The sequence below is a fragment of the Triturus cristatus genome, chromosome 1_2 (assembly GCF_964204655.1).
Source record: "Triturus cristatus chromosome 1_2, aTriCri1.1, whole genome shotgun sequence".
In the NCBI taxonomy this organism is placed as follows: domain Eukaryota; kingdom Metazoa; phylum Chordata; class Amphibia; order Caudata; family Salamandridae; genus Triturus; species Triturus cristatus.
In genome coordinates this window covers 1,024,845,331-1,024,862,322 of record NC_140580.1, presented here as the reverse complement: position 1 = coordinate 1,024,862,322, position 16,992 = coordinate 1,024,845,331, and the positions used below count along the sequence as shown (strand labels likewise).

The 16,992-nt window shown below is 46.0% G+C and overlaps 1 protein-coding gene across 1 annotated transcript in view; it reads right to left on the bottom strand.

The window, feature by feature from the left end:
• The window catches only part of PAPPA (pappalysin 1), a 709,179-nt gene that overhangs the window by 41,969 nt on the left and 650,218 nt on the right, over window positions 1-16,992 (bottom strand). Inside the window, exon 19 of the mRNA XM_085612107.1 lies at window positions 14,438-14,547. Coding sequence (XP_085468233.1) covers window positions 14,438-14,547 — 110 coding nt within the window. The remainder of the gene's footprint in view (window positions 1-14,437; window positions 14,548-16,992) is intronic.

Genomic DNA, 16,992 nt, shown 5'->3' with positions numbered 1-16,992 from the left:
ATGAAGAAAACAAGTTACTTACCTGTAACTTTGGTTCTCCAGTATTGGTAACTTTCATAGATTCCCATTGCTTGTATCATTCCCCGTTGTCGAGATGGGAGTCCCCGGTATACATAAAATAGCCATAGAAATAAGTACAAAAAAAGAATTAGGCCTAGGCCCCTTCTAGTTTTGTAGCATAGCCACCTCTTTTTGTAAAAGAGACCAAATAAAATGAACAGCCAGTCAGAATATCCTCACCCCAACCTTCCTGAGAGAGCCTCAGAGCCTCAGATTTCGTAGCCGTTGTGTACCAGTACAACAGAAGATGCTGAAGGCTGAGTTTTCCTAGGGGAGGAGGGTGGGCGCATGGGAATCTATGAAAGTTACCAATACTGGAAAACCAAAGTTACAGGTAAGTAACTTGTTTTCTTACTCCAGTATTGGAACTTTCATAGATTCCCATTGCTTGTATTAGAATAGCTAGCAGTAAGAACTCACATTTTGTGAAGCAATACCATCTTATAAAGCATTGCAAGATGTATTCTGTTCAGTATATATATTTAACCTACACAGTCAAAGGGCAATAGAACAGTACTCAATCATTAGAGAAGAAACATAAAAAGCATTTAGACTTGCAAAATGTGCGAAGCATAAGTAAACAACAGGAAGGAGGGTTAGATGGGAAAGCTCACCACTCATTGGAAGAGGTTCCTCAGGACTGCCTGTCCCACTGCAGCGTCACTACGTATTGAGGAATCCAAGCAGTAATGCCTTGTGAAGGTATAGGTGCTGCTCCAGGTCGCTGCTCTGCAAATGTCCCTGACAGGAACTCCGGCGAAGAGAGCCTCTGAAGAAGACATAGCTCTCGTAGAAGGCTCCCGGACCCGCCCCTCAAGGGGCTTGCCCGCTGCTTGGTGACAATATTGGATAGCACGGGCAATCCAACGAGCAATCCCTTGCTTTGAAAGATGAAAGCCTTTGCGAGGAGCACTGAGGCCACAAAGAGCTGTGTTGACCTCCTGAAGTCTTTGGTACGTTGTAGATAAAACTTCACACAGCGTTGAATGTCCAGAGAGTGGAGAGCCCTCTCTGCTGGAGTAGTAGGCCGAGGAAAAAAGGCCTTGAGAATCACTGGTTCAGTCAAGTGAAAATCTGAAGGTACCTTTGGAATAAATTTAGGATTAGTTCTCAGTATCAAAGTCTCTTTTTTAAACTGCAAGAAAGGTTCCTGAATAGTGAGAGCGTGCTGTTCACCCACTCTTCTGGCAGATGTTAAGGCAAGAAGGAGGGCCACCTTCCATGAGAGGAATTTAATATCCGCCCTATGAATTGGTTCAAAAGGATGTCTCATGAGCTGAGTAAGAACCAAGTTGAGCTGCCACAGAGGCGGTGGAGGCTTAACTGGAGGGCAAACCCTAAAAAGACCTTTAAGAAATAGTTTCACAATTCTTGTCGACCAGAGGGAAGGCCCAGAGGAAGTCCGTCTAAATCTAGAGATGGCCGCAAGATGTTCTTTGAGGGAAAAATGAGCTAAACCTGATTTTGCCAATGCCAGAATGTACGGCAAGATTTGATGAGGTGCAGAAGAGTAGGGATGAATGTTTTCTTGTAGGCACCAAAGGCAGAAACGCTTCCACTTCAAGCGATATGTTTTATTTGTACTTGGGGCTCGAGCCTGAGCAAGTACCTCTCTACATTCTGACGAGATATCTAGATTTAGAAATTCTCGGTGCTCAGGAGCCACACCAATAACTGAAGAGAGCTCGGGTCCGGATGTACCACTTGGCCCTGGGACATCGTCAGCAGGGAAGGAATCGGCTGCAGATGAACTGGACGGTCCAGGGAGAGTAGAAGAAGCTCCGTAAACCAAAACTGGCGGGGCCACGCTGGGGCCACGCCGGGGCCACCAGAATTATTTTGCAGGGTTCCGCTTTGAGCTTCTGAAGAAGTCTGGGAATCAATGGGATTGGAGGAAAAGCATAAACAAAGGCGCCTGACCAGGCCATCGAAAGCGCATTCCCCAACGATCCTGGATGGTGATGCCTGCTTACGTAGAGTCTGCATTTTTTGTTCTCGGGAATGGCAAAGAGATCTATGGGTGGAGTGCCCCAGAGTCGGAAAATCTCCAGAGTGGCGTGGTCTAACTCCCACTCGTGGCTTACAGATTTCAGGCGACTGAGCGTGTCCGCTATCTTGTTGGGGACACCTGGAAGATGCTCCGCTGAGAGCGATATCTCCTGTTGGATTGCCCATTCCCAAATTGCCTGAGCCTCTTTCGATAATCGACTAGACTTTGTACCTCCCTGCTTGTTTACACAGTGCATGGCCGTCATGTTGTCCGTTCGGACCAGGACGGATGACTGTCGTATCCGCGGAAGGAAGGTCTGCAAGGCGAGACAAATCGCCCGGAGCTCCAACAGGTTGATGTGAAGTAGACGATGCTGGGGCAACCAGTGGCCGCTTACTTGAAGGTCTTGTAAGACCGCTCCCCAGCCTTCCAGTGAGGTGTCTGTTGTAATTATTAGAGGAGCTGGGGTGACCCTGAAGGTGAGACCCTGGGAGATGTTGTCCTTGTTCGTCCACCATGCTGCCGCCTCTCTCATAGGCTGAGTGACTAGGATCTTGTCCTGGAAAGATCCGTCTGCCTGCAAATCCAGTTGCTCCTGGACGGGGCGCATTCGTAACCTGCAATGGTGAATTAGAGGAATGCAGGACGATATTGACCCGAGGAGGGACTTGTAGAGGCGAACTGAAAGTGACCCTCTTCATTGCAATCGACGAGCTGAGGTTATCAGCTTTGTCCGTCTTTCCTTTGAAGGGAATGCTTTGCAACGAGATGTGTCCAGAATGGCCCCCAAGAACCAGGCTGATCTGGACGGGCACAGGACTGACTTTTCTGTATTGAGTTGAAGCCCCAATTGACTGAAGAACTGTGTGCAGGTCCTGACAGCGTTTTCTGCTGCGTGATGAGACTGAGCTTTTAGCAACCAGTCGTCCAGGTAAGGGAAGAGCTGGAGCTTCTGCTTCCTGAGAAACGCTGCCACAGGGGCTAGTACCTTTGGACCGAAGTCTGAAAGGCAGATCCTTGAACTGAAAGTGGCTCTTGGCTACTGTGAAGCATAAGAACTTCCTGTGGGCTGGGTAGATGGGTACATGAAAGTATGCGTCCTCGAGGTCCAGAGTGGCCATTTAATCTCCCGGATTGAGGAGCCGCAAAATGTCCTGTAATGAGACCATCTGAAATGAGAGCTTGATGAGATAGGTATTTAGCTCCCTCAGATCTAATATAGGGCGCCATTTGTCTACGGTCTTCTGAACTAGAAAGAACCGGGAGTAGAATCCTTCTCCTCATTGAGATCAAGGGGCCAGTTCTATCGCTCCTTTGAGGAGTAGTTGGTGCACTTCTAGACGTAGAAGATGAAGATGTCTGGATTCAGTGGCGCGAGAGGGCTTGGATGGTGGTTGATGTTGAAATTCCAGAGTATGGCCCGATTGAACTATATTTAGAACCCATCGATATGATGTTATCAGTTGCCAGCTTTGGAAGCATTGGGATATCCTGCCCCCCACTGGTGTTACAGGGGACAAAGGAACAGTAGAAAGAGCCAACAAGCCGCTACTGGTGCTTAGAGGAATCCCTCCCTTGGTGCCCTTGTCGTCCACTAGAGGTTGAACGAGAGAAAGAAGACGATTGGCCTTGCCGTTGAGTATATTGCAGCCGGTATGATTGGGAGGGCTGCGAGTAGGAGGAATAACGCTGTTGTTGAAATCCGCCTCTGTAGGAGGGGAGGCTTCTACTCCTAGCCCCCTGGAAGGTGACCTTGCGGTATTGTAAAGTCCTGAGGGATTTAGCAGTTTCCGTATCCTTTTTTATGTCCTGAAGCGCATCATCAATATGCTTCCCAAAGAGCGCCTCGCCATTAAAGGGAAGGTCCAAGATCTTATTTTGGACTTCAGGCCGAAACCAAGTAGCACGAAGCCAGCCTTGGCATCGAAGGACCACTGCCCCCGCTAGGGAACGGAAAGCTGTTGTGGCAATATCCATTGCGCAGTCTATTATTTTAGAAGAAGTTCTCTCTCCCTCTTGGAGGATTTTCTTCCACCTTAGAATCTTCTGGCAACTGGTACAGATAAGGGGACAGATTGCACCACATCTGGCGATCATACTGACCAAGAATTGCCAAGGCGTTGGCTGCTCTGACAAGAAGGCTAGACATTGAAGAAAACCTCTTTCCGGCATTATCCAAACGCCTACCCTCTTAATCCGGAGGTGTAGTGAGAGGGGACGCCGGATTCTTAGATGTTCTTTGGGCCGCCTGAGAAATTACCGAATCCGGTTTAGGTTGACTGACCAGGCAAGCTGGGCTGTCCTCGGGGGCCTTATATTTCTCCTTATATTTCTTGTTGAATCATTTAGACGCTCTTTCCATTAGATTATGGAAACCCCCAATATCTGCGGGGGGAATCCGGCTTCGGAACAGGAGAGGCGGGACCTGGAAGGATGTAATCATTCCACTCCCTGTCGGGATCCGGAACAGTTGTTGTCCCCTGGTCGTCGTCCGATGTATCATCCTGGACATTAACTACTGGCTGCGGTTCTGGTAACTCCGACAATGAAGTTTGCGGAGGAAATTGGGGTGGAACCGGATGAGCAAGCGGAGTAACTGGTACTTGCACTGTATCCTGGGCATGAGATAGTGTAGGAAATCTCCGCCTATAATCAGACAGCATGAATTATAAGTCTGTGATGAGGGAGGATGGCATACAGACCATATCCTGCGGATAATCTTCCTGAGACCTTAACGGGGGCTCATATTGTTGCTGATACATAAAGTACTCTTCCGAGTCAGAGTCCTGGTATTTCAGCTGTGATGGGCTAACTGCAGCACCGTAAGGCCCATCATCGTCATCAGAAACCTCCTCTTCCAGAAGGAGAGCAGGAGGCAGAGGTGTCACCTTCCTGGGAGAAGTCATCTCTGGTGTAATGCGGCGTCTCTGAATTGAATTTGCCACATTTTGTATCGTCGACGAAGCCGTCGACGACGATGTTAAAGCCGTCGACGGAGCGAGAGTCACCGTAGACTGGATCGTCGTCGAGACCGTCGTCATAATCATGGTCGAAGCCGTCGTCGCCGTCGATGTTGTCGCCGTCGACACCATCACAGTCGTCATTCTCGTCGACGTGGAAGTGGTCAGTGTGGACATTGACGACAGAGTGAACAGGGCATCTGAGCCTGGCGTCGTCGTCGAAGCCGATCCTTTTATCACCGGTGGAGACGAGGAAACTCTTGTCGACGAGCCTGTCGACGGAGCCAAAGAAGACGCTGGCAAAGTCTTGGAAGTTGTCGTCGACAGAATAGATGTTACCGTCGTCGACGAGCGTACTTTTTTCTCAGCTTTTCCATCAGATGGGACAGAAGCTGTTTTTTTAAAAGTCTTCAACTTTTTAGGAAGAGGAGAAGAAGGCACAAAGCTCGCCTTCTTTTCTAGCGCCACTCCTGGGACAAGTCAAGAAGAAGTAGAAGGAGAAGACCTACCCCTTTTTAGAGACCTCCTGGATGAAGTAGCAGAGGAAGCGTCATCACTGTCTCTGGAGACAGGATCCTTTCTTGACTTAAGTCTCTGGAGCCAAGTTAACAGACGCCCCTAACGGTCCCGCAAGGTCTTTGTCGAGAAGGTCCAACAGATTTTGCAGTCAGCCACCTTATGGTCAGGATACAAACAATAAATACAGTCTTTATGTTTGTCCTCTACATAAAGCCTCTTCTTGGAGCAGGTGGCACAAGCCTTGAAGAGAGCCTTCTTCTCCTTGTCTGACATGTTGACCACGTAGTGTAGATTGTAGAAGGAAAACAAAACAGGTTCAAGGTAAGGGTAAATAGGAAAAAACTGAGCAGAGCTCAGTGGAGACTCCCTTGCACAACGTGCGGTAGAAAATATGAGGCTCTGAGGCTCTCTCAGGAAGGTTAAATGGGGTGAGGCTATTCTGATTGGCTGTTCATTTTATTTGGTCTCTTTTACAAAAAGAGGTGGATATGCTACAAAACTAGAAGGGGCCTAGGCCTAATTCTTTTTTTGTACTTATTCCTATGGCTATTTTATGTATACCGGGGACTCCCATCTCGACGACGGGGAATGATGCAAGCAATGGGAATCTATGAAAGTTCTAATACTGTAGTAAATCATGTTCCTCTTGAACCCTTTAATGAGTAAAGAAACCACGTTCGGGACACTCTTTAACAAAGGTACAAAGGAGTTGGGATGACAATGAGTAAGGCATTGCAACCATACAGACAGCACAAGGCCAGAGTTTGTGCAGTGCTCAGAAGATCACCTCACAAAAGGTAACAGTTTTCTCTGTGGAGAAGTGATGGGCTGTACGAGGATCCTTTTTGATTTTCGTTTGCTGCATGTGCTTTGAAAGAGAGGTCGCTATACACGATGCACCCATGTGATGTTGTGCTTCTGTTGGCGTGTCACTCTCTACAGGTTCATGTGAGTCAGTTGGTTTCAGATATGGGCATGCTGTAAGTGGTCTTGGTTGGAAACAGTTTGAGAAAGCCACGTAACAACAAGGCTCGTATGAGGGTGTGGAAATCTTTAAGCCAGTTTGTTGATATTTTCCCAAAGATTTTTATTATCGTCAGCATATTGCTAAATCTGGCTTCTATGGCTGGCAGAAGGACTTTGAGAGGTTCAATATATAAAGACTTCCTGAGAAGGATAAGTCCCTTGGGTGGGTCAGAGCACACTGTTAGCCACTATTAGCAGATGTATTCACCTGGAAGCATTGATATTTGTTAGGGAACTAAGAGGATAAAGAGCTTAGTGTCCTGCGACCAAATACCATACAGGATGTTTAACAGGACTTAATGGTTGATGATGGGTTAGTTGCCAAAATAATTTGCAGGCCCAAGAGACATGGCCCACCATAAGAATTTATAGGAGCAGGATACACAAACATTGAGACACGTACAACTCAACCACTGCATACTAAATTACAGGGAAGCAACAGAGTAATTTTGGACATAACTCAGCAAATGCTAGAGAATTGATCACATGGACCGCTAACTGGGGAGTAGGGAAGACATTGGAGATTCTTTTTTTTTTTTTAGGTAAATTACTATTCAGATACTAAGAGAAAAACAGGAAGACCAGTTACAGAGACAACTCGAGGACAACGGGTAGGACTTGATTGGGAGGACCACAAAGAAGGAATTAAGGAGGCCTGGCTGAAGATTGCCCAATATAAACTAACACCGGCTAAGCACTGGAGCCATACAAATGCGCTATAAAAAGTGGAAAAAAAAGAAACGAGTTGGTAGAGGTGTGCTGCCAAAACACAAGCGTAAGATACTGGAGAACTGCAAATGTGAGCACAACCCTGATGTTCCTATGCAAACTATTAAGTCTTGATTTCATTCTTGATGGTCACTAAGAGTTGGATATCGGAGAAATATGAATCATTAACCGGACTCACCAGTGAGGCAGGAAATTGTCAAAACAACAAGGACATGACCTGAAAAGGGAGCACTTGTAAGTATGAAGATAAGAGCCCACAGAAACCATAAGCTGGAGGTAATACATCATATTTGGAAGATTATGGTGAGAGAATTGGTTGTCACTATCGTGAAATCCCCAATTCAAGCCGTGTGTCTTGCGGTCACCTACTAAGAGGTTAATAAGGTGACTCACCAGTCCTCCAACAGTCATATGACACTTTACAGGCTCATGGCTGGGTGAAATAAAGACAGAAAGCTAGGGACCAAATAGTTTAGATAGACTGATTATACATGAATAAATGTAGAATGTAAAAATCACGACGTTCTGTGACCGTGATGTGACAGGCATGAGCCATGGAGAAATTACTAGTGAATACAAAAGTATCAGATTCTAAATCAACAATGAATGTGACCAACATTTTGCTTTAAATAATTTTTTTAAAGGGTTTACAGGCTTAGTTCTCTGTGAGTGCTTTCAGCTTCACCACAGTGCAGGCACTTTTGTTTTCGGGAAATGCTCAGGGGTATTATGTTCAAAATACGATATGACAGTTACCAAGATGAATATATAAAATAAATGTATTGCATGCACTTGTGTATTGGTGAGCAGGGTGAGTATCACTCAATTATGTTGTGCTCTTGGCATTTGTATAGTACACATATGCCAATGGGATGGCATCATTCCTCCCCTTTCGGTAGACCAAGGGTGACGATCCAAATGGTTCTGAGGTTTTCATTACACAACAGCATGTGTTTCAGATTGTGAAAACGTGCCAAGAGTGATTTGAATGGCATGGTCATGTTTCTATGCTATCTCCATGGGTGCTCTTCTATGAGTTGTGGGTGAATATCCTTGGTGCTTGATAGGTGGGACAAAAGGGCTGTGTTGAAATTCTTAGGCATCATATGGGAGTGTACTGTATTGTATTGTTTTTGATACAGTGATTTCCATATCCACTGCAAACTATAAAGCAACTTCCTCCTCTGTCTTTTCTGCAATATTTATATAGTGCGTTGTATCTCTGGCAATGTCAGACAGTAGGCATGCTCAGTTGCTCGAATAAGGATATGTCCTTAAGGCCATTTTTAATATCCATTGCTGTTGGGTGCCATAATAGCCAGCTAACCGCATATTTTGTCCATGATTTGGTTGATGTAAACCAAGTTCTCAGTGTTCTCTTAATTGCTACTGCATGTTGTGTCCTGGAGGAGATTCTTGTGACCATGGTAATACCCAGCTATGTGGTATAGCTGCACTGTGCCAGAAGTATGCGAGATGTTCTACCTATAGCGTTGTGTTGAATTTTGTGTATGATATATATTTTGCCCGTCATTAGCATGGTGATACCTAATTACATGGTATACCTGTAGAGAGTTGGAAGTGTTCTGCTTATAATGTCATGTTGAGAGTTTGTATATGTGTTATCAATGCCCACAGTGATCTGAACAATTAGGACCAGAGGAGATAACCCATAAACCCAGCTGAGATCTGGGTAGATCAAGTATAGCAATTAACAATGGCTCAACAGGTAACATAGAAATAGGCAGATTTACAAAGTAAAAAATGTAAATTACTGTTGCATGGTAAGAAGGGAAGACACTCAAGATTTATATGAAACATATATATAGCTGTCTATGTTTAGAAAACTATATATACAGCAGTAGTTATATCAGCACTATTTACAATGTATGAGGGTGTGACCCAAACAATCGTGTGCACATACGTGCTCATGCAAGAAGTGATCGGTGCAAGTGACACATGAAATAATGTGAAGAACAATAGAAAAACGACACAGAAGATTTGGAAAATCGGTTATAAAACAGTATATTAGTAAAAATCAATCCACTGATTTAAGGAACGACGAAAACCACAAAAAGTGCACTGAATGGTCGATGGCGTTTTGACTTCAGGTCATCATCAGGACTGGCATACAAGGGATTTGGTCAGTGCTGTTAGGAAAGACTCCACAAGAGGTAGAAATAAGTTCCTATGGCCAGGGTAAGTCTGTCAAGGTGTCAAGGTGTGCCAACACGTCCAAGTATGGTTGTAGGGCATCGCATCAAATCCAAGTTAACAGCTGCATTGCGAGAAACGCAAGCAGGAATCAGTCAAGGTCGAGCCGATGTGTGGTTCCGACTTCAAAAGTGGAGCATCCTGCCAGTGGAAGCTTGGTAAATCAGGACGGCAAACTGGGAAAAATTGGTTCGGCATAAGGGTGACGGTAGTCTGGGCAGCGGGGTCAATGACGCACCTGCCGAGTACGACACGAATTTGCCGCACCAGCCCCGTCGGGTTGAAGACTAACGCTGGATTCACCTACCCAGGCTCCACTCCTGAAGCAGGTGTGGCATTTACCCCGCTGCTCTGACTACTGTCACCTTTACGCTGTGTACTCGTAAAAATACATGCATTACGATAACAAACTGGTTAAAACTTTCAGTTCTCTGGTGAATGGTGGTATGTCTAAGAAAACTTACACTGCTTAAACCCAAGAAGAGTACAACATGCATTTGCAATGCAATAGGTCTCGCATTTGCGAGAGTTTGAGCTATTTTTATTGTAAATGACATTGCCTTTTATTTATGTTTTGGTTTTTGAAACATAAATAAAAGCCATTGTCATTTAAATTGCCAATAGGTCAAACTCGCGTAAATGCGAGACCTATTGCATTGCAAATGCTTGTTATTAAAAGGTCATGATCATTTTCTTATCAGTTCCAAGGCAGCGGGTAATATTATGGGGGCTGATTCTATTTTCCGTGATACGTGACAAAATGATGCACTGTTTGTGAGCCTCACATATGAGGAAGATTACTGTTCTCTGCGACACCAGAATGGTTAAAATGAGAGAATCCTAGCATTTTCTGTGACACGAATAATAGAGTCCCTGCGTTTTCTTTAACCTTGCTTAAGGGGTTGGTATTCTCTGCCACACCTGCAACGGGGAAGGCGGGTCATGGTGGTGTTCGGATCGTTTCCTTAAGGAAACTACAGCCATCTGAATATTCCTTTGCCGGTATCGGAAGGCCCCTCCTTCCCGGTTTTCTCTGGCTTTGAAGGGAAACATGCAGGCTCCAGCCGCCGTTAGAGCGCGCGCTGGTCCTGCCTCTGGGCAGTACACCGAGTCCGGCTGCAAGAGACCCCTTCCCCCACCGCTTCAGTGTTTCTCGCGCGCGCCTTCCCCTCCAGTATTGTTTCTCTCGCGCGGCCTTGACGCTCATGGTGCCCGTATCGCCCCCGTAAGGCTGCGCTGTGCGACGGTGGCGCCTACCCCCCCCACCAATCCAGTTCACACCTTTTCCAGTCACCACGTATCATCTGCCCTTGAGCACCCCCCGCTGCTTGCGCCTCCCCTGGGTAGGAAATGCCAGTGTGACCAGCAGTCTCCACAGAAGAAGCTGGACTAACGCTGGCGGGGCGCCGGGACCTAGTGGTTGTGGCGGGTGGGGCGGAATCCGATGCCCCACCTGGGCCGGGAGGAGAAAGCGCGACGCCCAGTTGCAAGCCCCAGGTGAGTGTCAGACTACCCGTACCCAAAGCACAGGTATTTATTATCAGGTTTCAAATCTGTCGCCATCTTGGTTTCTTTTCTGTCTGTCCTCTCTGCTAAGGTTGGCATACTTTATTTAAGTGATTGAGAAGACCCTTGGCGTTCTACAGGCACTGTTCTATACACTGTCGCCCCCAATGAGTAATCAGTTTACGCTGTGTTTCTTTTCCTGGATAGTCAGTGTGGCGGGCTCAACAGCCTGTGTCCTGTTTTTGTCCCTCACCCCACTTTAGTTCCTTTGGCCTCTGCCTGCACTTCTGGTCTTTAATCCGCTGTTGGGAGTATAAGGAAGGCTCAGTAGTCCTCCTCTGTTTAGTCCGCTTTTATCCTACTTGCAAGGGAGTGGAGTGACATTTACATGCCTGTAATTGTTGTCAGTAGCATGGGTCTCAGCACATTAATATGGCGATGTTATGGCTACTTCCTGTAGCGCTGCCCATACGTCTGTGTCATCCGGGTTGTAACAGTTGTTTCCTGCTATGATTGTGTGTCGCCCGGCTGCTAGGGCCTTGCCTCCAGGGATTACACAGCTCGGTTTGCAGCTGCAGCTCTGGAGCTGACTAGCCCGCCCTTCGAGTCACAAGCTGGCAGCCGGTATCGGGTATAAGTGTGTTCTGACTTTCGTGCCCCCAAAGAGAACAAGCGTGTGTGCTGCGCGCAGTGAGTTCCCGTGAGGTAGCATGCTATGCGTCTGGGGAGGGGGAAAAAGAAAGCATGCCATGGTGCACTGTGTTCACGCGGGGATAGGAGATGTGCACGCCTACGGAGTAGGGGACTGGAGATGTGCACATTACGTGTCTGTACATGCGTGTTCAGGGGCGCATTCACAGTTTTTTATTAATTTTGCATCTTTTATATAGCGCGAACTCGACCCGAATTACATTACATATTCAGGCACGGGGAGATTAAGTGATTTGCCCAGAATCACAGGATATGGACGCGGCCTCGAGGCTTGAACCCTGGTTTCCTGCACCAAAGTCGTCAGTTTAAGCCGACGGACCACATCCTCTCCCACATTTCCAGTCCGGCCTGCACGTGCACATCTCTTGTCTCCCTTCCGAAGCAAGTCAGTAACAATAGATCTCACTAGCGACAGCGCTTTCGCGCTGCGTCGCTAGGCGAGACCTAAAAAGGGAAGTAACTGGACAACTAGTCAATACCTTTTGTAAATATTTTTTTGCTTTGCTCAAATTATCAGTTAATCTGCACATAGGGGGGCTCTTGGATTGCTAAAACAGGATGGCAAAAACAGGGCCCCTAAATCTCTCAAGGGTCAATTTAATTTCAAGCTGATGTATACAACATCTTTAGGCTGAAGGCTCAGGAGAGACGGCTAAGAAGGTCTTCCCGTAACACAGATAGTATAGAACAGGGCTCGAGTCGGGGACCACGTGGGTGGACGGCGTCCCCTACTTATTTTACCAGGAGCTTGATAACTGGACCGAATGGAGTCACACATTCACTCTTTGGCCTCTCTGGGGCGAGATCGGAGCTCATTCAGAACGCTGCTCACACGCTGGCTTCTCTGATGCAATTGCATCTAAGGGGTGAGCGAGGGGAGGCAATGAGTCTGATGGTGCAAGCCACCTTTCGTGGCGTCACTTCCTGTTGTGACGTCAGCATCCCCCCACTTCTTTGTTTAGGACTTGTGCCCTGGTATAGAATATATGATGTTTGCCACCTGACTTCCACCAGCTAGGCTGGAAACGTGATCAGAGAATGTGGGGAAGTGAGATGTCCAGGGAGACCGAGAAGGCCTGACCTGGCCATATCTTCTTTCTCAAGGACGCTTTCTATTACGCTCTATTTGACAAGCAGCACAGCACGTGGGGGGCGGGGCAGAGTCTTGAGGATGAGGCCGGGAGGCGAGCCCCTCCCCCGCCTGAAATGGACAATGAGCTGATCCAGTAACACCAAGGGACGCAACAGGATCATTCATCTCGACTGTTGTGAAAATGATACACTTTCTGTATCAATTTCTTCCGATATATGTGCGCTGATCAGAGGAAAACAGATATAAAATCTTACTTAAAAGTGAAGAGCAGGGAAATATGAAACTCGGACATAAACGTTTGCTCCTTTGACATCCGGCTTAACTTGCTGCTCCCGTCTAACTCTCTTTTCACTAGGTTGTGGTAAAGCAGGGACTAAAATGTGTCATCGGTAGTCAGAGAAGCTTTCAACTGTGGAACAGGCAAAAATAATTCTGACTGTTTAGTAACTGTGTCCTAGAAGGTGACAGAGACAACGACTTGGGTCCTGGAACAAAGAAGCTGCAGCCTGAAATGCAGAACCTCTTCACGCTCGGGCGATGACTCCACAACCAATGGGCTGATAAGCATATCTCCCAAGCACATCCCAACTCGTCCCTTCCTCTAGAACCTGTGTTCTACAGTGGGATTCCGACATCATGGTTTTTGCCGGTATTAGGTTTCCTCATCAAGGAAGAGCTTGAAGAGCAGGCCCTTTTGTAAATAGTGGAGTAAGAGATGAGAAATCAAAACTCTGGGGATCAGATGTACAGAGGAATTCATTAATCTGAACACGAGCGTCCATGAGCTTGCATGGGTGCACATATACAACATTGAATTCACATTGTCCAGATTACACATGGAGATTGTGCCGTTCACTGCTTTTGCAGGAATCATGGAAAAATATTGTAAATTCATTTTATTTTGGATTTGGTCGCAGCATTTCTCTAGTGTATAGCTGTAAAATTTTACAATGACATGTGGAAAAATGCAAGCACTTTTGTTCAATGGATTTCTTTTTTAAATCGCTAAATAAAAGTGATTTTTCTTAGTGAGCTACGGGACACACATCTGGGTGAAACAGAAAAGAATGTGTGGAATGCCTTCATTAGTCTCAGCTACTGGTAAGTCTGCAATTTCGTAGCTCCATGTACTACTCCGGAAGGACCACACGCTTGAAAATCACTCTTAGCCCTGTTTGTTTATGTATAGCATCCTTACATAAGCACTAATGGCTTTTTGGACCAAGTCCTATTAGACCCTGGAGGTGAATCCTGGCAGCAGGGGTAGCTTGTAAAGCTCAGTAAAAATACATTTTCCACGATAAATTCGTAGAGTTCCAGAACCAAGATCCACCTTAAGGAGGTCAATTCCCAACCCCATTACTGATTGTCGTACTTCACTCACTCACTCACTCACTCACTCACTCACTCACTCACAGATGAGAGACATGAAACTGACGGTGAGTGCTAAACAACCGTGTTCTGGAACCAGAGCTCAAATTAAGGAAACATTCTCACTGGGCATTGATGGGGGAAGGGTCACTAACTAGCAACAAATGGAACAGTGGGTTAAATCAGTGCAGTGAGATGAACTGTCACTATGTCTGCATGCATGCAGGCATACTAAAATAGGCCCCGCCCAGAACTGACCTTGATTCTGGGAGGATCCATCCAGTACTGGAGGTCTCGTTCTGTCATGTTTAAAGGCAGCATCACGGAATCCTTGTTGGGAACCACACAGGAGAGCGTGCACTCAGCTCCTTCACAATATATGAGGAAAAAAGAAACAGACCACTGTTACTCTTCACACGAGTGACGTGAAGCACATGCAGTGCCACTGGTACAAAAACACCTCCTCAAAGCACTTCGACCAAACACCGTGGCCTTGCTCGAGATAGAGAACCAACAACTTTACAATGCACATTATTCTAATCTGAGATTTACAGCACATTTTATCTCAATTACAAACCACAACTATGAGTCAAAAGATACAAGCCTTGCTAAGGTAGGTCAATGAGATGGAAATCCACTATGTATCTGTTAGCGATAGTTACCTGCTGGGATCTCAACTAAAAACAGAGGGGCAGATTTACAAGCCCTTTCCATAATGTTTGTGCCGCCGTTGCGTCACTTTTTGTGATGCAGCGGCAGTGCAAAAATGTGGCCCATATACAACATGACCTGTCTGGAGAGATGCGTCACGTTGTAAAGCCCTGCGTCACATTATGCCTGCGTCAGGTATAATGTATGCAGGGTGGACGTTCATACGCAAAAACCCTCGTAGAAGTGGCGCAGTGAAATTTACAAGATTTTACTGCGCCACTTCTAGGGCGCCACTATGTCAAAACCTTACACCTGTTCCAAGCAGGAATGACGCAGCACAGTGAGGATGGGCATCTCCATGCATTGCTGGAGTTGCGTCGTGCTTGCGACATGACTCGAGCAATGCGTGACTTTTGTGCCAACAGATGCGTCAGAATTTCTGATGCATCTGTCAATCCTTGCACTATGAGGCGCCGTATTGTATATACGCCGCATCCATGGTGGCGCAAGCATTTCTCAAGGTGGCGCAGGGAAAGTGACGCAACTATACAGATGCGTCACTTTCTTGTAAATCTGCCCCAGAGGTTTTTAAAAGTCTTGGAATTCCCAGGTGTGCGATTCCTAAGGTCGCAATATTCTTTAGAAGAGTCTTTGTGAAATGGACTGCCCTAGCATATCATTCGTGTGTGGTGAATATCATAGCGTAACGTTTATGAGGTGAGCAGGTCCTACACATCTATTTTTAAGAAAATGCCTTTTAGAGAAAAAGTCTTAGTGTACCCTGCATCTTAGCAGTTCAATACCCCAGAATTTCGTTCCTGGTGAGAAGAAAAATCCCTCTTACACCCTGCATCTTGGGGTTTAATGCCCCTGTCTATCAGTGCTAGTGTTCGGTATTGCCCATTTGTAACAGACTGTGTGATGTAAAATGCACTCGCATCCAACAAGGAGACCAGGGTCAGTTCTCATATTCGTGAAATGTGAATGGCTGCATCTGCGGCAATTCCCTTACCCTCAATAGATGCACACCCCCAGAGATCCAACTTTGCAGAGCTACTGCACATCTATTGCAGGTGCATGTAGTCAAAGCAATTATCCAAAACCCACTTCTTCTATATAACAGGACCCGGGAGAATATTCGACTGCATGTGGGCCAGATAGGGATGAGGTATTTATCAGACTCAGTGAATTTCATTACCCCGGAGAGAGGAATTTACCACTTATGGTAAATACCCTGGAATCCGATTATTTTACTTTGAAATAAGGCATGACAAGTGGAATCGGAGTTAAAAGCACCAAATTCCACAAGTCTTGCATCTTTCCCAGGCCTCTTTCCCAGATAAATTTCTCCAGGCATCTCCTGCAGAAAGCTGTCAGAGAAAACTGCGGCTGGGGGATATTATTTATCACAAAACGTGGGTCTCTATCTCTTTGCAAACAGGAATCGAAATGTAATCTCTTGATTTAATCAAGTCTCTTTTCTCTGGTACTGTCCTGAAAGTAAGCCAGTGAAAGTCCGAAATACGAGTTCTTCTTCAAAATGTATATGAATTAAACGGAAAAAGCACAATAAATGTCTATACTATCGTTGACTTTATAATCATCTTTATTGATCGAGAGACATATTAACTAGCAAATGCCATTTCAGAAGTTTTTCTGAGACCACAGTTCGATTGTGGAAGAACAATAATGTTGTCAAGATTCAGCTAAAGTGTTTAATTGGCAATCACCATTACAGTTTTATGAAAAACACAATAGTTCGCGTAAAACATAGATTTGACCCAGACCTTGAAATTTCATGAGTCTTATTCCTTGGAGGGTGAATGGCGGTGTGGTATTTCAGTCCCGCTAATGTGAAATACATTTCTTCTGTCTACTTCATTTTGCTTCTTCCTGCTTTTTACATCTCCAAAGGACTCTGGCCAGTCCCCCTGGGGCATTTCCGACAGAAGCCTTGTGCTGATACCAACCTATTACGTCAAAAACATGGGTGTAGCCTTAACCTTTGCCCTCCCCCCTTTGTAAAACAGTATGTGCGAATGAATGATTTATGATTGCAAAACAAACTCTACTTATCATCATGATATCCAAACAGGATGCAATGTGCCAAGGTTCAAATCTCCCATCTGTCTTTCTCGGAACTGGCTCTGAACTCATTGCCC